Consider the following 22,042-nt stretch of genomic DNA (forward strand, 5'->3'; position numbering starts at 1 on the left):
TCCACGTCAGACGGCCATTTAATTCTTCTGGCGCGTATGCGGGCAGAGTTGCGAAGTGACTGGGCCTGCTATCTCTCCCCACGTCACATCACCGGACTGGGTTTCTTTCTTCTGGATCTGGGCTTACGGGTGACCCGGTCTGCCCCGTGTGTCTGTTTCAGGGCCTGAGATGCTGGGTTGGTCAACCTAAAGGGTTTCGCGGATTTTGGACCAATAAATGAGACCCGACGGTCATCAAATGATAAAGTGTTTTTCTTGACTATTGTTAAAGTAAAATTGTATTGCTTTTTGCATGCATGTGATGTATTCAAAGGATTGGTTTCTTGGACTGCACCTATCTTCTCCTGCGTTCTGCATGCATAAGTGCATGCTAGTAGCAATATTGCAAGTTGAAGGGTGTCTATTTATTCTAATGGCTCATCTCCAAAGTCTGAAAGCTGAGCCACAGTTGCTCGGCAACTGACCTTAAGTGGCTATATCTCTACGGCACTGTGATTACAATATTCTTGATAGTCCACAATTTTTAATATTATTAGTAATCAAGAAAAGTTGATGTGAGAAATAGATGCACAAAGTTGAAAAAACAAAAGTTTGAGCTTTTGAAAATCTTTATAAATCTTTAACTTTAACTAATTGGTGGTGTCTTATTAGGATTAGAATTCTTTTTTTCTATTAAAATCCATCTTAGTTCTAGTTCCGAGTTTTGCTAGGAATTTCTTTCTTACCTTAGAATATTTTAACCGTCTAGAATTTAGATATTTTGGTTAACTAATTCCGATGTGACTGGAATGGTTCGCCCTAAGGTCAAAAGACCGTGTTTAAAGATTTTGGTCTAAGAATATTAATTCTCAAATTTTTCAAATAGGAATTTAATGTCCAAGGTCAAATCTCTCTATGTGAGATTCGGTCTTCAAGACCTAATTTTCCAAGTGTGATTCGGTCTTCAAAACCAAATCTCTCATGTGTTGGTCTATAAAAACTAAATGTCTCGATGCGAATTAATTTTTAAAGTTAATGTAAGTTTTAGATTGAGTTTTAAAGACCAAATTTTAAAAAGTATTGTAACATTAGTTCCCTTTCAAATGAGAATCTTCATATTCATTTTGAAAAAAATTAATTAAATATTATGGATGGGCATCATTTCACATTCTTATTTATTTTTTATAAAAAAATATATATATATAGGCTGTTATCGACTTTTATTGTCAAATTATTTTTTAAAATAATAATAATAATAATAATATTTGCCTTTTGTGAATAAAGGCAACTTGAATTTGGCATCCATTGCCAGAGTTCCCTCAGTAGTTCGTCATTTATCGCCAAATTTCCTCTTTTAAAGAAAAATGAATGCTTACTTTTGTGGATAAAAATAATAGAAATTCAGTATTTATTGACGAATCTCTAAGTAATTCAATATTTATTGTTGATTTTTTTTTCCACGAATATTTGCCTTTATTAATAAAGACAATAGGTTTTAGCTTTTTATTGCCAAATCCTTTTTTTCCCTTCCTCTTTCTTAAAAAAAATACACTTTGTGACTTCAAAGCCTTTGTTTTAAAATTTTAATTGTTTGTGTTAAGATTCTTGACCCACGAAGACTTGGGAATTTCGGGTTGCTAATTCCAATGTAGTACTTAAGAATTTGTAATATGAGCTTTTGAATTTTAGTCCATGAACCCGGTTTGGGATGTATCTCTTTTTTAAGCCTTTAAATTATCACTTTGATATTTTATTGGCCGTTAATTTCATTGAATTTACTCTTCTTGTTAATGTATTGCATTTGAATTTTTTCTCTTAACCAACTTTGAATTTTAGTAACAAATTGCATTTTAACTTTTTCTTTTGAGATTCTAGCAAAGAGTTGTCCTTAATCTTCCTTAGACGATCTTATCACCTTATGAGATTTTGATAACAAAATGCCTTTAATTTTTTCTTTGACGATTTTGTTACTTTATGGGATTTTTAGCAATGAATCACCCAATAATTCCCTTTGATAAACTTGTCTTGATTAATTCTTACCCTCCTATTGGAATCAATAATTTTGTAAGAATTCAATTCAATTGAATTATTTTTTTGTAAAATTTTTGTTTGAAATAAAAAAATTCAAAATTTGTTATATTTTCATCATTATATATAAAAATAAAATCATGAATAATTTTGCAAGAAATGAATTCTTACAAAATTATTCATGCCAAAAGAATTGTTAGAGTTTTATTAAGAGTCTCTATTTCAGTCTTAACTCTTAGATTTCTTAGTTAAATGATTTCAAAGTGATCGAGGTGATTTTAATAAATATATTTAAATACACAGACTTAATATGATAATAAATATATTTGAATAAATTTAAAAAATTTTAAATTTTATTTTTAATTTTTATTTTAAAAAATATATATAAATAATTTTTTTTTCAATGATCATAAAAAATTTATAGAATAAATATTTAATTTTAAAAATAAATAGATAAAAGTATTAATAATATTAAATTTTAGTGATTAAATAGCCGTTTTAAAAAAGGCCTTGAGGTAAAAGAGAAAAAGGGAGAAAATAAAGTAAAAAAAAGGGGGAAATATAAAATTTCGGACACCACCAACATCAAAGCGAAGGCACAAAGCAAACAAAGCTGTGAGTGAGAGAGAGAGAGAGAGACAGAGAGAGAGAGAGAGAGAGAAGAGTTTCCTTCTCGCACCCACAATTCTCTCTCCATCCTCTTTGATTCCATTCAACCAATCAAAGACCCCACAAATCTCCACATTTCCCCAACAATAATGCCAGCTTCCCCTTCAGGTTTTCTAATTCTTCCATAAACCCAAAACCCTTCTTTCTTCCTCCTCTTCAATTTTCAATTTTCAATTTTTTTTCTTTTGTTTCTTCCAATTTTCATCTTTTCTATTTTTCCTACAACAGATGGCAGAGGCAAATGGAAGAGGCGAAAGCGGGAGCCCCAAATCACTCGAAAGCAACAACCTAAGCAAGAAGACCCTGATGATGAAGACGAAGACGACGCCTTTGAGGACGACAACAACAATAACGACCACCTCGATGACGATACTGAGGATCCCAACCCCAATCCCAACTCAAATCCGAACCTCCCACAATCTGCTGCTCTTCCTGATGCCAACAATCTTGAAACTGAGGTCTTCGCTGACGGTGGGGTCCGCATATGCGACTTCCCTTCCGTCACCAAGCTTGCTGTGAATCGGCCCCATGAGTCGATCTTCGCGATGGTGGCTTTAGAGAGGGCGAATTTGATCGGAGAGAGTAGTGGTAGTGGTAGGGGGCAGGCGCCCAATTTGGAAAATGTGTCGTACGGGCAGCTGCAGGCACTCTCTGCTGTGCCTGCTGAGGGTTTGGGGTCTGATCAGGAGAGAAATGATGGTGGGAATTCTGCATATGTTGTAACGCCTCCTCCAATTATGGAGGGCAAAGGTGTTGTAAAACGATTTGGGAGTAGAGTTCATGTGGTTCCAATGCATTCAGGTAGTTCATTTCTCTCTATTTGTTTCTGGTTTCTATGTATGTGCGGATGGAGAAATGAACAAAACTTTAGCCGTTTTTGTTATGCTTATGATGGATATGGCTAGTTAGTGAGGTTTTATGTAAATGTTTAGTATCTGGAAAACGGATTTATGCTTATGGAAAAGCGGTTTCTAGTGGTTTTTTGCTCCTTTGGAATTTGAGTGCTGCTTCCTTTTACACTAGTAAAAATGGCTAAATATTGTTGTTAGTTTGATGATTTTTACACTCAAATGTGTTGCAGAAGCAGAACAGTAGGTGTGGATTGAATCTATTTGCATTGCTTGAAGAATTATTAATTCTGTAGGTCTAATCTAATTCTACTGCTTGAAATTTTTTATTTTAAACTCTGATATCTCTTATGAGGCCTTAATAAGGATGAAAAGTTACTTTCTACTGCAAATGCTGCCAAGTTTTGTTTCCTGAAATGAGGTATGGGGCCTCTGGGCATTAGGTGCTCTGCAAGTGTCACATGGCTACATGCAATTTATCGATTATATCTTTTGCCAAAGAAAAAGGAAGGAAAAAAAAAAACTAATCTTCAAGCAAAGTTAATCAATTTTGCATTACAGTTGGGTTCTTTGTGACTAGGTTAGGGTCAGTAAATACTCTGGAAACCTAATTAAAAGGATTTAAACTTGCTACCTTTCGTACATGCATTAATATACACCACATGGATACACATGTAGACATCTTCTCCTAGGCACACAATACACATGTATACACACATTCACATTTTTCTTATAGTGGTTTATTAAATAACTTCTTTTGTGTGAATAACTATTTCCGTGTACATGCATGTGCACATTCAAGTGGGTTTATGTGGTGCTCATTTGCAGTGAAATTCCATTTATTCTTTATGCCATGATAATTGTATAAATTTTGTTGTAGATTGGTTTTCACCAGCGATGGTGAATCGGCTAGAAAGACAAGTGGTACCACATTTTTTCTCCGGAAAATCACCAGATCATACACCAGAGAAATACATGGAATGTAGGAATTACATTGTTGCTAAATACATGGAGAATCCAGAGAAGAGGATCACTGTTTCTGATTGTCAGGGCTTGGTTGTTGGAATTGAGAATGAAGATTTAGCTCGAACTGTTAGGTTTCTTGATCATTGGGGGATTATCAATTACTGTGCAGCCCCACCAATATGTGAATCTTGGAATGGTGGGTCCTACTTAAGAGAGGATCCAAATGGTGAGGTTCATGTGCCATCAGCTGCTTTAAAGTCAATTGATAGTTTGATCAAATTTGACAGGCCCAGATGTAGGCTCAAGGCAACTGATGTTTATTCATCATTGGCATGCCATGATGATGGATTCTCTGACTTGGACAATAGAATTCGAGAGCGCCTCTCTGAAAATCGTTGCACTTATTGTTCTCAACCTCTTCCTGGCGTATACTATCAGTCACAGAAGGAGGTAAATTGCATCACTTGTTTTTACTTTCTTTTACTATTCTTTATCATTATATTTTCTGGTTTTCGCTTTATTTTGTTTCCCTATGAAATCACTAGTCACATGTTACTGTTTACATATGAAATTATACAAAAAATTTAAGGTTTTTGTTGTGTTGGCAATCCTCTTATAGTTGAATTGCATCAAGTTGGGTTTTTTCAACTTCTTTATTTTCATTGAGCAGTTTTGCGGTCATAAGCTGGGTCTTGTTTGCTGGTGCATTATAGAAAAAGAGGACTGTGGAGCGGGGGATGGAATCCATAAGATGTGTTTGCCGTTCAAAAAATTCTAGGATAGTAAATGGAGTATTACGCTTTGCTAAACATGTTAATAGTATTTAAGACGTGCTTATATTCAGTTCACCTGATTCCATCTTTTTGAGGTTATTTTCATGGAGATGGGAGAAGAGAGAGCCGGAAGGGAAGAGAAGTATTAGCTTCCTTTTTCTAATTAAGGTTTCTTAATGGATCTGATGAGGATGTGAACTGAAAGACTAAGAAATGAGCAATTTGAAGCATGAAGATGCTTGACGAGTAGTAGAATTAGCTTCAGTTACTTGAGGGCATAAAGAATTAAATGTGTCAAGGTATTAAAGGTAAGAATCCTGGCAGTCCAACAGTGGTTGGATTGAGTACAGACCACAAAGAGTGCAAAGGTGATCATATATAGATTCTATACCTTGTGAATGCAACCTTGATTAAAGAGCATGAGAAATTGTTTTGTATAAGGTGCAATTATGAACACATGGAGACAAACTATAGAAATTTTTTTGGAATATTTGGTTCACCAGAATCTAGATGTTAATTTGCCTTTTCTGGTTTCGTTTTCTAGACTGATGAGCATCTCATTTGACAGATTGATGTACTACTATGTTCTGACTGCTTCCATGAGGGAAGGTTTGTGACCAGTCATTCAAGCCTGGATTTTATCAAGATGGATCCATCAAAGGATTATGGTGATTTTGATGGAGAGAGTTGGAGTGATCAAGAAACACTATTGCTGCTTGAGGCAATGGAGCTTTACAATGAGAATTGGAATGAAGTTGCAGAACATGTTGGAACGAAGTCAAAATCACAGTGCATTCTTCATTTTCTTCGTCTACCCATGGAGGATGGCCTGTTGGAAAATATAGAAGTTCCAAGTGTGTCTAAGGCACCTGATCTATCAAGCAAAGATTATCATGGACAACTACACTCACAATCAAATGGTGATCTGCCAGGTGTTCTTTTTTACTTAGTTGATGGCCTTCCACCCTTCAAAATGATGATGTCGTGACCTTAACATTCTCTATCTGCATCTCTTTATTTCCGCAGGATTCTGTCTCCAAGATGCTGACGCTGAAAGCAGGATTCCTTTTGCAAATTCTGGGAATCCAGTTATGTCATTGGTAAGTAACTTTGTTTATCCTGTGTTTGTCAAATATTCAAAAGCATATGAACATTTCAATTTGTGATTCAGTTCACATTTAATTACTAAAGGAAACTGTAGGTTTTTTCTTCATTTAATTTTTTCTTATTTCTTTACATTGCTCAGCACATTAATTAATTGAAACATTGTTGTGTTTCTGAGTGTTCCTCATTCTGTTCTCACCTTTTTTGGGGGTTTATACTGAGGTTCCAATTTTCTACATCATCATTTGCTGCTGTTCAGTGTTTGGGATCACTTCTCATCTGTACCCCCTTTGTCTGATTCTATTCCGTATTTTCGCTCCTTTTGCAGCTTATTAGGCATGCTCTAATAGAAGCAATAGGCTTTTAGGAGGCCGCTGTATAATTTTGTATCATTTTCATATTACTATGATAGCATCCAGTTTTAGGAAAATAAAACATTGCCTCTCAGTGATGTACTTTTTCTTTGAATTTGGCCCTTTTTTGGTGTATGGTTAATTGATCTAAACCTAGGGTTTCAAATTGCATATTTATGATGTTATCTTCCAGTGCAACTGGTGTGGCATCCTTTGGTCAAACCAAGTGTTGAGAACATTAAATAATATGATTGGTCAGAGGGAGAGATTGTACTAAGAGATATTAATGGATGTTGCTACCTAATGATCCTTCTATATTATAAGTTTTGATAGCTTTGCTTTTTGTCAGTCATTTCTAACTTGTGGAAAAATTACTAGGTTGCTTTTCTAGCCTCTGCTGTTGGACCGAGAGTTGCTGCAGCATGTGCCCATGCATCCTTGGCAGCTCTGTCTGAGGATAATAGGTAAGTGACTTCCTTCTTCCATCATGTGTAATTGTATATGCTTTAGTTACTTATTGCCTGTTTGTTTGAGTTGGCGTTTCTGGTGATATTTTGTGATTATGATTTCCAGTTATCTTTTCTTCCTTTCTCTCCCAGATTTACTGTGTTGTTTCTGAATGCCTAATTTATCTTTGTTCAGTTCTTTGGCATTGTCATTTGTAAGCTACTCAACTGTTATATCACATATATTTTCTGCTCTACAGGCCAAAATAGTGCAGAATGCATCAGAAAAACATTGCTTTAATAAACTTTGTGCTTGCTTATATCATCCTAGATAACTTCTATTAATTTATTTCCTTGCTTGTGAAGGGTGAATTCTGAGAGATTACATGGTAGAGAAGGTAATTTTCATGGAGAAGTTGCAAATTCCATTCAACAAAAGGGTAGGCTGTGACTTTCCCTTCGTACTGCAGTGCACTTTGTTCATTTTGTTTTCCCCGTCCCCCGCCTTAATTTCTTCCTATGGATTAAACTTCAGAAGACAACTTGCATGGTTCATGGGGTCCAAGCGAGGCAGAGGGTGTTCCATTATCTGCAGAGAAAGTCAAAGCTGCTGCAAAAGCTGGTCTTGCTGCTGCAGCAACTAAGGCTAAACTGTTCGCAGATCACGAAGAGAGAGAAATTCAAAGGCTGTCTGCTAATATCATTAATCATCAGGTATAACTGTTGCTTTTTTTTTTTTCCATTATTTTCTCATCAGTCTTTTCTTTCCCTTTCATGCTTCTACTTGTTCACTTTGTGTGAGATATGTTCCATGGCATTGATTAGAGGTTAGTTGTTATGACCAAGTCCTCTTGCTAATGACTCTTTATCATGTTGCATTTATTTTGCCTGCTTTTATTGTTATCAAATATGATGAACTATGTCTACTTCACCAGTCTTGGATTCAAATTTAATTTTGATATTGGATATTCAAAATCCTTATGTGCCATCTTCTCATGTTCAAGCTCTGTGTGTGTAGTTTTGGTTTCAGCCCTTGATCACAGCATCTGTTAGAACTTAGAAAACTTTCCTTGTTTGCTCAACATGTTGAACTAGGATGGAAAGAAATAACTGATTCAGGAGCTAGCATCTCATTTTCTTTTATTTTATATTAGGGAGTTCACATTTTGAATCTGTGATGATATGACTTGTGGTAATTCTTTTGCATATATGGGGATCATTTGGCTGCTGAGATTTTTCTCTAACAGAAAATACAACCAGTTTATCTACTGGAGGAAAGAATCCTATCATCTTGATGATGTATTCTTGCTGCATGTTAGCTTTTTTTTTTTTTTTTTTTTTTTTTGGGGGGGGGGGTACCTAGCAATTTAGTTTAGGCTGTTCATATTACATTTATTATGAAATCATCCTTTAAATAGCGTTGTTGATTTGGAGACAGTTGAAGAGATTGGAGCTCAAGTTGAAGCAGTTTGCAGAAGTGGAAACTTTTCTAATGAGAGAGTGTGAACAAGTGGAGAAGACCCGGCAAAGGTTTGCTGCTGAGCGGACCCGCATTCTGTCATCGCGGATGGGACCTGCTGGGGCTACTTCACCAATGAACCTGGCTGGCGCTTCTCCTGCCATGGTTAACAATAACATTGGCACCAGTAGGCAACAAGTGATGCCTACCTCTTCTTCTCAACCAACTATTTCAGGATATGGCAACAATCAACAGGTCCATCCCCACATGTCATTTATGCAACGGGGACAACCACAACCAATGTTCCCATTAGGGCCAAGGCTGCCCCTATCAGCTATACAACCATCCTCATCTGCTTCATCAAATGCCATGTTCAATCCCTCCAGTAATTCACAGCCCAATCTCAATCAAATGCTGAGGTCTGTGTCAGGACCTAGCTCTGGTTTAGGTTGAAGCAGAAGAATAAATGTAAATTGGTGTTGTTTTATGGTTAATTCTGTTGGCTACTGGCTCACATTCTCTGCTGCAACTGGGATAGAGAATGATGATACACTTGTTTGGGCCAAGAAAAGTATCATCTGCCCTGGCTTATGGAGTTTTGATCTGAATATAAGATTGCTTGGCGCAGTTTGTAGGATTTGTAACAAAATATACCCCTAGTGTTATGAATTAAATGTGTACTGTTGCAATGGATTAGGAAAATATACTTTTCAAGTGAATAATCGCTGTGTAGAATGTGCCATGAAAAAGGGGGATGTGATTATTGATATTAGTTTCTGTTAACTTTTATTCTTGTGGATGAATCACCAGGAAACTTGTCCCACTTTGCGGTCAAGTTCAAAGTCGTTAACTTCTTTTAGAAAGTAATGAGCGTTGTATCATTTTTCCCTTGGAAGGTTGAAATTGTGGGCATAGCTAATCTCTGTGTTCATCTAATTCTGAGCAAAAAATTATAGATTTCATTTTAAATTACTTTTACTCTCAATTTTGTATTCACATTAAACTTTTGCAATGAAACCAAATGATATGTAGAAAAGACAAATAAAGTTGTGAACTTTGTGATTCACATGGATTAAGTTCTTATATGGTCCCCTCTTGGCCGTACTGCTGCCAAATCTACGAAGTGGGATGATTGCCGGAAGCTCAACTGAAAGTATCATTTGTAAAAACCCATTAATCTAATTACAACACTTAGCTGAAACTACCAAAGTCCCCTTAATCTAATTACAACACTTAGCAAAAATTAAATTGTAAATTTTACTAAATTTTAGAGATTATACTACAAATTACCCATTTAAATATGAGAAACTAATGCGTTGGTTTCATTAAATTATCGAAACTAAACTATAATTACTCCAAAATTTAGAGCAAATTGACTCAGTTTATCAATTTTAAAATATATAAGTTAGTCAAATTGATATTGGATTATAATGACCATTAACATATTTTTTTTTCCCCCAGCTCTAAAAGCTTGTCCTTAGGTGAGCTTTAAATTAATAAATTAATAGTGATGAAAATGAAAAAAAAAAAATTATATCCCCTTCAATATTTTCTTTTAAATTTCTTTGTAATCAATTTTTATTAATTATTTTTTCAATGAAAGCGAAAGAAATAATTTAGTACGAAATCTCGGGCACTAAATCATGGTAAAAAAAATCACCAAATTTTCTTGTATATTATCTCCTCCCCAAGAAAAGAAATAAAGCATTCCGGACTCGACAACTCGGTCCAGTAATATTAATACAGTAACTTCTCAACTCGCTCATTCTCTTACACAGGTCATCTCAACTCGGGACAACTCTTGTGCCTTAGACTCGTCTATATCATTATAAAAACCAAAGCAACTACACTATTTACACTGGGATTCTTCAGAAAAGACCAAACCCAGCCCATTCAGCATCACTCACCACTCGGGGAGACGACCGATACGACGAGTAAGACGACGCTGATGACTCACGGAACGGTGAAAATGACTTTCGGCTTGACACTGACCACCTAGCCAGTGTCTCAAGGTCGGAAGTATAGTCGGATTCGGATTCAGCTACGTGGGTGGTTCTTCTCTTGCTGTCTTTCCTCCTCAATAAAGGAGATGGAAAGCATCCAGGCGAGACACATTCGGGTCCGACACGGGTTGGTTGGTCGAACCTCCAACGCTCAGAGCGGGTACGTGGAGTTGAACGGAAGGAATGAGTACGTGGCTCCGGTGGAGGGAGAAAAATGAATCCAGCTGGGGGAGGTTTAAGCATTTGCTGATTTAGTGAAGCAGGTGACGGACGGCGAGGGGCGAAACGCGGTGATGGGGATGGTAAAACAGGTGGTGAAAGTTGCCTCGGTTGCAGTTTCGGCTGTTGGGTATTTATCTTGGGGACACCGGGTCGGATCTCCCAGTTAAAAGGGACAGCTCCAGGTTTCTTGAAGGAATCATCTATAGCCATCTATCTGCCTTGAGAGTGAACGAAGCCTGAAGGCGGCCATGTGTTGAGATTGTGTATATATAGGTGAAGAGGATGGCTGGTCTCGGCGAGATTAGAGGCATGAAGTGGGCTGGTGGGCCACCCAATAAGTAGATGTGTCCATGCATGAAATTGACCAAAGGATGAGGGAAAAGCAGGATATAGTAAGCTTTAGTAGAAAATTCAAAATCTTTGAAGGCTGATGAGATGAGTTTGGGGACAACTTTGAAATTAGATAACAAATTTGTAGCAGCAGCACATAATTAACTAAATCGAATTGCATGTTACGTGGGGCCAACCTCAGTATTTTCAACATCAATATGTCCAGTTCCTTGGCCTTTTCAGCAGTAGATAGTGGACATTCTGCAACATTTATTTGTCAACATTTCCTTTGTCAATTTTTTTCCTTATTTAATTCACAATTACAGATGGATGATACTAATTATTTATCTCTCAAACTCTGTTGCCAATGTAATTGGATCCTTCCGATCTGGTTTAAACTTAACGTTTTTTTCTGATATTTATTGTATAATACAATTTTTAGTTTATACAATTTGGCACGCAAATTGCGTGAAGTTAAAGTTTTTCCTATATGTCTTATTTGTTCTGCACGAATAGAAATTTTGGAGTATTTTTTTTTTTTTCTGTTCACATACATGTGTCCCTTAATTTTTTAATCTTCACTCTTACAGGTATGATATTGTCAGATCTTTGAGTTTTTCAGTATGGTGAGAAATGCTTTAAAATCATTTTCATGAGAATCGAATTCTGCGGCTATCATGCAATTCATTGCAACCCATTTCTCTAACTCTTTAGAATACTTGAAAGACACGTAATAAATAAATTTTTAAATTGTTACTCTAAATCTCTATACTACTTCATCTCACATTTTTGTTAGCCATATCGAATTTCAACAATATGATGTTTTTATTACTCTTTCATCATATTGCAATTGACGTCAATTTAGACAAGAGGTTTGTTTACCTCCTGATATATTGAAATTTAATATTGATGTAGTTTGGAGGAATGAGTTTTTCCTTGTATTATGATGATTCAAAATGATAATAATATTTTATTAGATGAGATGTCTAAACGTATTTGATGCCATTCTCCTTTAGTATCAGAAGCTTATGCAGTACTTACGATCCTTCACTTAGTTTTAGTTAGAGATTTGCGATCACTTATTTATTCGATAAATGCAAAAATTTTCTATTTATTGTCTTAAACCTAATTTTATACTTTATTTAGATATTTTAACTATTTTTTACGGTTTCAATTATTTAATCTCTCATTTAAATTATCAACAGCATTATAGAGTTATTAATATAATAGCTAAATTTCTTTTAACAAATATTTTACCTTTTGACTGAATTTTGGCTAGTCCTACAAAACTAATTTTTGTGGATTGTGGCTAGTCTAGTTTTTGTTTTATAACTTTTACTGCAGTTTTAGGCAGCCATGTAATGCTTTATTTTGTGGATAAAAAAAAATTAATAATAAAAGAAAGTAGACCAGTAGCTTCGCCATGACAGAGGCCAGAGGGAACCATTACCTTGAATGGAAGGACATGGGCTCCACTTTTAGCTAGAAAAGACAATGATCTTAGAGTCCACATGGAATTTCAAATATGGGACATGATTATGTATCATATATGATGTCTGCAAAGCCTGACAAGACAAGCCTGTTTGCAACGGTAAAATTACCACTAATGCAGTTGTGCTGTTGATCATGGAAACGTGAAAGTATATTCAAATACTATAATCATATCAACTTCAAAATCGTAAGGGCAAAGCGAATATACAACCTGCTCATGTTTTCCAGGCTTTTATAAATACTTAAATCAATTGCTTCATAAATCTGATAAGCTGCACTTGAAAAGAAACTGTTCTTATTGCCTCTTCATGCCCGCAAATCTACAGAACCCTTATGTAAAATAGTAAATCCAAAATACGAGAAATCATACGGTAAAACGGTTGCATCATGTAAAATTACCTACATATATAATAAGTTAATAAAAAATAAACAATTATATAAATATAGCCTAATAAAAAACAATAAACTCTAAAAATACGGTAGTTAATAGTAAATTTAAAAAATTAATAATAAATAAATTTATATAATTATCCATCTCCTATTAGCTTAGCTTGTTGTAAGCAATTCTACGTGATATGATGGCCTCACTGTATAATTTTTCCACAAATACAAAGCTAATTTTCATAGTTCACTTGTAAATTCAAGTTTGGGACCAATTAGACATGGGAGTTACTGCTGAAGTACCCTAATCATATTAATCAAGAATCAAAAGATTTACGAGCACAGGGTCCTTTGTTTACTAACATAAAGTTTGTGATAACTTCATTAACAAAAGAGAACATTTTGCAAAAGCAAACCAAGTTATCATACAAGATCTCAATATATGCTGCACCTCAATCTGAACTACAATGCTACCTAACTCTCATAAGAGAATTCTTGCGGCATGTTACAGAGAGCCTGCATTGTGTTGCTGGCCACATCCAGCAGCTGCAAGTATTCATCTGCGCCGTCAACAAGACACTGCAAATCCACAGGGGGATGAAAACGTAAGAATTGTGTCCAATAGATGCCTCAGTGTATCAATTATTATCATCAGAAAATAAAAATACGAAGAATGTATTATTTTCCATTAAATGTTGTATTATTTTCCATTAAATGTAAAGCATTATAAGACCAATAATGAAGAAAAAATAATTCCAGGAATGCTAAAACAAAAATAGCCTAGTCAATTTGTCAAAAGCATCACATAACATAAACTTTTGGGAGCATTTATATAAGCTCAAATTTTATATAGTAATGAGCTTAATAACCGTTTAATTTAATATTTGTATCAAGTTTTATGCAGAATTAATTAAATTATGTATAACGAATACAAGAATCTAGATGCAACTATTTACTCTAGCAGTTAGCAAACTCAGTCTCATATAAAGTGATGCTTATAATAACCAACCTATAACTTTTTATTGTCTATAACTCAATTTCTGCAGTATCATTTAATATCTATCAACAACAATAATGACTTAACAAATGACACCTCCTAACTGGTTTAAGCCTCAAGGATAGAATGATTTCTTGACTGAAAAACCATATGTATTATAGCAAATCAACTTTTACTGCAATATTCTTCATAATAGTCAGAAACTTGAGAAGGTAGTATGCAACAGAATTGAGCTTTATGGAAATTGACCTTATCAGCTGCAGCCAAACTCTTGCATATTCGAGCTTTCTGTTCATCCGATACATCATCTGCTTCAACCACTACATCAAACAACTGGAAGAAAACATCACATCAATTGCATATTTGTCTAGAAACAGCAAGGTTATCGGAAGCATCATACTGAGCAAAACAGTACCTGAACAAGCATCTGAGAGACTGGATAGCCTTCTGCAATTACATTATTGACCTCCTTGTTTGCCAAATCAAAGTCCCCACTTTTGCATGCTGCATAAAGTGCATCTACAAACTCTTGTGGAATGACCTGATAAACCAAAAGACAGATACTAAGCTCAAAACATCCTATATGATAGCAAATTGCCCTTGTTTATTATTGCAAGTCAAAATACTCAGCTCCCTGAGCACCAATGTCCCTCTGGCCCTCAATGAATTATCATATATTTTACTGCAAAGGACAGCATTTTGGTTATACAAACCTATATTCTACGCTATCAATATACCTTACAAAGAAAAACTACTAATGTATATAAATATATAGAATTATACAAGCAAGCAGACAGATGCATATGCAAAATGCACAAATATCAAGAAACAATTTCCAGGAAATTTATTGCCAGAACAAATAAAGTTCAAGGAATCCATATTACCCCAGACACACTCAAAAGGTCCTTGGACAAAATTGTTGAGCCAAATAAGCGAGCAGCTCCCTGCAGTAATTAATAACAAAGGAGTTTAACTTCATCTCGGGGATGAGAAACAAAGCACGTGACTTTACACAACTTTCATCTTGAACATTGATTATTGAACAAATGATGAATAAAAACGTTAGATGACAGTGGAGTTCCACATAAATGATCAAAACTGTCATACTGAAGCAAAACTGAAACAATTAGCATTTATATATATAACTTTTAAATAAAAAGGCACAAAATCTTCTATAAACAAAACTTGGATCCTTGTTTAGGATGACAGTCACATATCACACGTCAATGCATTTGCTATGGTACTAGCTTATTGGCAATTTCAAAAGAAGACAGACACATCAACAAAGAAGGAGAATAGTGTAATTTCTAGCAAAGCCTATGGGTACAGGCATTGAAGTATATAAAACAAATTGATATATGACCGAGGGTCAAAACTTTCTGATATAATCTTACACTACTTGGACCTTTACAGAAGTAACAGAACCCGGTATACAGGCTTGGAATGTATTCTCTAATATTAGTGGTACGAGAGCCTTTATAAAATAATAAGTCCTGGAAAGATAAAGAGCTACGTTCCTCACAAATACTACAGTTTTAAGACCCCTGTAAAAACCAATAAGTACTAGTCCCTACCACCTATACAAAGTTAATTAAAAACATAAATTTGGATCATATAAATCCACATTTTAACCAGAGGAAATAAAATCCAACCATTCTAAGTAGAATGAGAAACATTATTTGTAATTGAGAAACCAACCCTAGAGTCTTCCCTTCATCCTTTTGTCAGAATAAAAGATTTCATCCTCAACTTACATTACATTTAAGCACTTCTATTCATCTATTTCAAACAGCTATTTTTCTTTTTATTCTAATATACCCACAGCTGAACCTGGATTCTAGATGCTTGAAACTTGAGACTGAGTTTTACATACTAGATAATAAATGAATAAAGTAAATTTTGGCGAAACAAGTTTCTATACTCAATTTCAATTAAAATAAAAGGCCAGTCATCATACCAATACTTGATACAAATTTACCAATTGGAACTTGATACAAATTTACCAATTGGATTAGTCATGCTATCAGCTGAAATAATATTTTATTTAAATACAGCGATTACATGATAAATATACAAGGATAACTCGACAAATATACAGGGATAACCTACTTCATCCCTTTATGGGCCAGAAGAAACAAAAATAGGCTAGAGGGACTAGCTGGTTTAACTTGCACATGTGGAAACGCAATATCAAAAATTCATTACTACAAGAGTGCAACATAGGGTACAAGGATAGTATCATTGTATAACATAAAAATTAACCATATCTTACTTGCAAGTATGTGATAGCCCGACGAAGATCACCTTGTGATATAGAGCTTAAGGTTGAAAGAGCCTACAGTGGAAATCATATGTTTAGTAAAGGAAAACAAGCCACTGTTAAATTTGCTAATGGGAATAAGACAAGGTTTAAGCCAATTGAATTGCTTACCTCTGCATCCAAACTAAGGCCTTCTTCGTTGCAAATGTGCAATATGCGGTTGCTCACAATTTCTCCCGAAAGTGGCTTGAACCTGAATTTGGCACATCTCGAAGCAAGAGGTTCTATGATCCTATAGAGATAACAACCACCTTTTATTACAATCAGGTACTGCCTATAATAACCTAGACACTTCAGTAAAATGTGATAAAGTTGAGCCTATTCTCCAAATCAAAGAAATTCATCATGCAATATGAACATATCAAAGTCCAACCTAATAACTAGACTAATCAGGTTGAATATTCAATAATTGGCATCTAGGTTCCTTTTTTCCTTTTTGAATTTCAATTGATCATAAATTGCAATAATAGAGATGCAAAATGAATGCTGTCATGACAGATAAGTAGGACCCTGTCAAGAAATAACTTGCAAAGATTTAATTTGGCAAAGTGGCACAGAAAGTTGCATGATATTGATCCAAACAGGACAAGGGTTATAGGAATAATAAACTTCAGATCACATTCATCCTCACCCCTGAAGCACTAACGGAAACCAAAAAGAAATAAGTGCTGATTATGGAAAATATTTGACCACTTTCAATAATATGCATCATAACATTTTAAACAACCTTCTGTTTCATGGAAACTAAGCAAAGTAGAAAAAGGACCACCTGCTGATATAATTGCATAAGAAAAAGAATCTTGTAATTTTGGAGTAACTTTCCATTGTACGTCTCAGGGCATTCTGAGCGTCTTCAGTCATTGAATCCGCTTCATCTAGTATAATGATCTTATAAGGTGGACAAGGATAAGCCCTGAAGAATCAGAGAACAGAAATGATATTACAAGGGACCTATCACACTTAACAAGCATAAATGATCAAAATCAGAAATAAACGTTATTGCAAGCATTAATACCCTCCATGCTGACCAGAACGTACAGCCACAGCAGCAAAATCCTTGATCTTAGTCCGAACAACATTGATTCCACGATCATCACTTGCATTTAGCTCCAGAACCCTGGACTTGTAGAGTTCAGGCCTGTAAAAGATTGCTACAAATTTAGGACCAACCACGTGAAAGACATATTTCAGAATGGTTTTGACTTCTATCATCTAATCAATGGCAGCAGAATCCACAATCAAGATAGTAGAATCATTTCTCAAGATGATAGCAGGCATTAAATAACTAAGAGTAACCTCTCCAAGCTTCCGTCTATTCCAAACTATTTATATCAGCTACATGAAGCGCCAAAAACACCATAAAGCAATCGAATTAATCTAAACCTGCATCTAACTTTCTATTTAACCATTCAAATCTGAAACTTCTTTACCATTGTCTAGAAATAAACTCAAACTAAAAGCACGCAGACCAAAAAGATGTTGCTTCAAGTACCCAAAAAGCTGGTGAGCGATGGCCAATGCGGTTGTAGTTTTGCCAGTACCAGGTGGACCATAAAAGAGCATGTGTGGGCACTGACACGACAAGATAACCCAAAACAATTTATTATAGTGTTAGACCTAGGGTTTGAAAATAAAACAACAAAAATTACCCAAAAAAAATAAGTTGCAAAGACAACAAAATCAAAAAACTGATAGTATGAAAATTTTGGAGTTGAATTTCTCACATTAGAGGTCTCGAGAGTGTTGGTGAGGACACGGACGACCTCGTCCTGGTGAGCCACATCCTTCACTTGCTTCGGCCGACTAAGAAAACCAAAATTATCGTAAATGGAAAATGTTCATGTGAGAAATAAGACAAAATGAATAGCTAAGAAAGATATTCGTTACTATTTCTCAACCCATGGCTGCGAGCTCTGCAATTCTGGCGCCATGGCCTCTCAGCGAGTGGAAGGAGCTATTTCTTTTTCCCGCTTTTGCTGAGATAGAGAGGGATGGTTTATTGGGCCGGCTTCAAATAACAAGCCCAAGAAGCCCAATGTCATTCTGCTCTATCTCCCATAAAAATCACAAATTCATCCCTCTGCTTAGATAAACTACAATTTAATCCTTGTATTTTAATAAAATTTATAAATTATTTTTTATATTTTTAAAAATCAGTTATTTAATTTTTAATCTAAAAAAATAAATTAGTCACTTCTGTAAAGGATTCGTTATTTTATTTATATAACTTAATCACTATGATTTTACAAATTCTAATAATTTAAATGTATATATCAAATTAATATTTAAATAGATATGGTGATTTAGTATATTTTATAAAACTGAATAGTTATTTTTAAAAAAATACAAAAAAATTAATGTATTAATTTTAAATTATGAGGACAAAATTATAATTTAGCCTAGCTATTATTGCTTACCAATTACCATTGCAATTACTGTTTGCACAACCCCCTCATAATTACAGTTCAGTTTATGGCCCTTAATTTTGTTTCATTTCAATTCCTCGTCCTCCTTTTATTTTATATTTTTTGGGATGATTTACAATTTAGTCCCTGAGTATTACCATTATTAACAAGTCAGTCCTTGTATTTTTAGAAACCTATTAAAACGTCCTTATGTTTTATTTCCGTCAACGAAATAGTCCTTCCGTCCTATTTTCCGTTAAAATTAGATAAAGGAGGAGAGATAAAATTTTTAAAATCCAATTTTACCCTCAAATAAAACCATTTATTTAGTCTTTGTATATTACAATTATTAACAAGTTAGTCCTTACATTTTTAAAAATCTATTAAAATATTTTTATCTTTTTTCATATCTATTAAAACGTCCTTATCGTTTTTTTTCGTCAATGAAATAGTCCCTATCTTTTCTCATATCTATTAAAACATTCTTATCGTTTTTTTATGTCAACGAAATAGTCCCTCCTCAAGAAGAAGAAAAGAATTAATGAAGAATAAGAAGAAGAAGAAGAAGAAGGAGAAGAAGCAGAAGAAGAAGGAGAAGAAGAAGAAGCAGAAGAAGCAGAAGCAAAAGCAGAAGGAAGAAGAATTGATGAAGAAGAAAAGGAAGGAGGAGGAGGAGAAAAATAATGGGGGTAATATAGTCTTTTACTATATTTTTAACGGCAAAAATAGACAGAAGGACTATTTCGTTGACGGAGAGAAAACATAAGGACGTTTTAATAGGTTTTTAAAAATACAGGGACTGACTTGTTAATAATGGTAATACCCAGGGACTAAATCATAAATTACCCTTTTTATTGTTGTGTTTCTCATAGTTCTATGATAATATATAAAGAATATACTCTTCTCTTTATCTAAACATGCCAGTTCAACAAGACCTTAATCAAATAGATTCTATATCGATATACCTTAATCAAATAGATTCTATATCGATATACCTTAATCAAATAGATTCTATATCGATATAAATCAGACAGATTGAACTGAAGACTTAAGGTTGAATTACAAACCGATTATTTTCTCGGCACATTTCCAAAATTATAAATATATATGTTTTGAACTAAATTGATATAATATGAGAAATAAATAAAGAATAAGTTAATTGATTCCGCATTTATTAGTCAATTGATCACCGTTAATGAGCGATTGACATACCTACAAAAGATATTTTTTACCAAACCAATGATACGATGCAAAAGTAGTCAAAAGACATTTTTTATCAATCCAATGACATATGATGCAAAGGTAGTCAAAGCGGACAAGAGAATATATATACCCTTGACAAATCCTAAAAGGAAGACTACTCAAAAAATCACCACCATTTCACATTTCTAAACAAAATTTTAATCTCTTCAAATATAATATCTAAACTTATTATTTTCATTTACTATTAGCGTTTATTCCCTTTGAATTAATTTTAATTTATTGATATTCTCGTAAATCAAAATATTTATTCAAATATTTACGTCCTATACTCATCAAATCAAATTATTTATTCAAATATTTAGATTCTATACCTCTCCAAATCTAACATCATCGATGCGTAGTTAGTATTATTTGAAATTTTTTTATTTAAATAAAAGTTATAATCAAATTATTATAAAAATAAAACTAAATCAAATTAATTTAATTTAAATCCGTTTAATTTATAGATTATAAATAGAACAATAAAAAGATAAATCAGCATTAAATTACATAACTATTTTATTTAGGCATTAAATTGATAGAAAATTAAATATTTTTTAAATAAATAATTTTATATTATATAGACTATGATCCTAAATTTTAGCTTAATTAATGGATTAATTCTTATATTTTTAAAACTAAATATTTAAATCTCTTTATATTTAATCTATATAAAATTATAATTTTTATATCCGTTATAGACATTAGTTCAAAACTAGTGGATAATTAAATTTTTTCTAAAAATATAATTTTTTTCTAAAATACTATTTATAAAAATTTACAATCCATTTAAAAATAGCTGGAATTATAAGTTTTTTTTGAAAATTTGAAAATTATAAGTATTAGAATATTTTAATAAATGAAAATTAAAGAATAAAAAATGTTAAAAATTAGTTAAATGATATATTATAAATAAAAATTAATGGAGACTTAAGTATTATTTTAAATAAAAAAAAATGAAGGATCAAAATGTTTAAATTGTAATAGATGAGGACGGATTGATTATAAAAATATTTAAGTGTATAAATTTAAAAACACATAAATTGATCCATTGATTATGTTAAAATTTAAGAACTTAAATATAATTTATTAATATAAAGATAATAGTAAAATACATTTTAATAAAATACATTTTCACGATAAAAAGAGATATAGAGACTTCTAATTTGAATGGACTGATTATAAAGAAAATTAAGTGTTGGATTTTAAAAATATAGAAACCGATTTATTAGTTATATTAAATTTTAAAAATTAAAATATAATTTATCCATATTTTTATATAGATATATTCTTATTTTTTTATTGAAAATACCTGTCTGAGTTACTTACATGAATGTATATGCCTTATTATATTAAAAGGATTTTATGCATAAATGACACTTCAAATATTCAGAAAAATGCTTTGAGAAGTTAAAACTCTCAATTCATTTGTTGATTTGCTAAATAACTTTGATTACTTTTTAAAAAGTTCACCACCCAAAACGTAGTGTATTTATATTAAACAACGTTGATGATGATTTGAAATTAAAAAACAGAGGGTAAAGTTTTTGGTATATATATACGTAAGATTAGTCTGAATAGTTTACATTTTTTTTTTATTTATCATCTGGTGATGTGTAACCGTCACCCCTGCTATAATGCTCATGTCGCTAACATACAGAACGACATACTATTTTATTTCTATATCGTCAAGCGACTATTTAATTTTTTTCGGCGCTCATGATATGGTTCTAAATATAGATGGGTCTGTTTCCCGCTAACCCATCAAGTTAGGTGAATTGAATATCTTTTTATTGAGTCCGAGCCCCGTTTTGTCCGACCTGTTCGAGCGTGATTTGAATTGCGTGCCAGTAAATAGGCTTGCATAATAGACTGGATCAGGTGAATTTAATTAATCCTTTTTATTAGGCCCGAGCCCCGTTTTGTCCAGTCGTCCAGTCTGCTTAAACGTGGTTTGAATTGCCTGCTAGCGTCGATTTGCATAACGTCCATGCTGACATGATCCTAAATATAGATGGGTCAATTT

At 33.5% G+C, this 22,042-nt stretch overlaps 3 protein-coding genes across 5 annotated transcripts; 1 reads left to right on the top strand and 2 right to left on the bottom strand.

The window, feature by feature from the left end:
* Positions 1 to 2,590: 2,590 nt before the first annotated feature.
* LOC110609047 (SWI/SNF complex subunit SWI3C) lies at positions 2,591 to 9,408 on the top strand. Of its 2 annotated transcripts, none has more exons than XM_021748361.2 (9): positions 2,591 to 2,784; positions 2,905 to 3,477; positions 4,405 to 4,940; positions 5,832 to 6,195; positions 6,290 to 6,363; positions 7,099 to 7,184; positions 7,533 to 7,606; positions 7,705 to 7,880; positions 8,605 to 9,408. In XM_021748361.2, exons 1-9 carry the CDS (start codon positions 2,766 to 2,768, stop codon positions 9,076 to 9,078), a joined length of 2,376 nt encoding a protein of 791 aa, XP_021604053.1. In that variant the 5' UTR covers positions 2,591 to 2,765; the 3' UTR covers positions 9,079 to 9,408. The 2 variants fall into 2 exon arrangements, with proteins under 2 accessions (XP_021604053.1, XP_021604052.1); XM_021748360.2 differs by having other exon boundaries at positions 2,592 to 2,784; positions 7,702 to 7,880.
* Positions 9,409 to 10,265: 857 nt separating this feature from the next.
* LOC110608623 lies at positions 10,266 to 11,201 on the bottom strand. The gene has a single exon (XM_021747891.2). It carries the CDS (start codon positions 11,058 to 11,060, stop codon positions 10,494 to 10,496), a length of 567 nt encoding a protein of 188 aa, XP_021603583.1. The 5' UTR covers positions 11,061 to 11,201; the 3' UTR covers positions 10,266 to 10,493.
* A 2,142-nt stretch (positions 11,202 to 13,343) lies between these two features.
* LOC110604297 (replication factor C subunit 4) lies at positions 13,344 to 18,388 on the bottom strand. Of its 2 annotated transcripts, XM_021742467.2 has the most exons (11): positions 18,257 to 18,388; positions 18,094 to 18,172; positions 17,862 to 17,941; positions 17,385 to 17,507; positions 17,139 to 17,282; positions 16,481 to 16,601; positions 16,322 to 16,384; positions 14,934 to 14,993; positions 14,465 to 14,590; positions 14,299 to 14,382; positions 13,344 to 13,631 (listed from the first exon to the last, which is right to left on the bottom strand). In XM_021742467.2, exons 1-11 carry the CDS (start codon positions 18,298 to 18,300, stop codon positions 13,527 to 13,529), a joined length of 1,029 nt encoding a protein of 342 aa, XP_021598159.1. In that variant the 5' UTR covers positions 18,301 to 18,388; the 3' UTR covers positions 13,344 to 13,526. The 2 variants fall into 2 exon arrangements, with proteins under 2 accessions (XP_021598159.1, XP_021598166.1); XM_021742474.2 differs by lacking the exon at positions 17,862 to 17,941.
* Positions 18,389 to 22,042: the final 3,654 nt, after the last annotated feature.

Source organism: Manihot esculenta, chromosome 2 (assembly GCF_001659605.2).
Source record: "Manihot esculenta cultivar AM560-2 chromosome 2, M.esculenta_v8, whole genome shotgun sequence".
Taxonomy (NCBI): Eukaryota; Viridiplantae; Streptophyta; class Magnoliopsida; order Malpighiales; family Euphorbiaceae; genus Manihot; species Manihot esculenta.

Coding starts and splice junctions, on each gene's coding strand:
- LOC110609047 (XM_021748360.2), top strand. Junction 6,196..6,289: donor ATCAAATGGTGATCTGCCAG/GTGTTCTTTTTT, acceptor TTATTTCCGCAG/GATTCTGTCTCCAAGATGCT. Junction 7,881..8,604: donor CTAATATCATTAATCATCAG/GTATAACTGTTG, acceptor ATTTGGAGACAG/TTGAAGAGATTGGAGCTCAA.
- LOC110608623 (XM_021747891.2), bottom strand. CDS start 11,060: ATGGCTATAGATGATTCCTTCAAGAAACCTGGAGCTGTCCCTTTTAAC.
- LOC110604297 (XM_021742467.2), bottom strand. CDS start 18,300: ATGGCGCCAGAATTGCAGAGCTCGCAGCCATGGGTTGAGAAATA. Junction 17,942..18,093: donor ACACTCTCGAGACCTCTAAT/GTGAGAAATTCA, acceptor TTGTCGTGTCAG/TGCCCACACATGCTCTTTTA. Junction 17,283..17,384: donor CGTTCTGGTCAGCATGGAGG/GTATTAATGCTT, acceptor CTGATTCTTCAG/GGCTTATCCTTGTCCACCTT.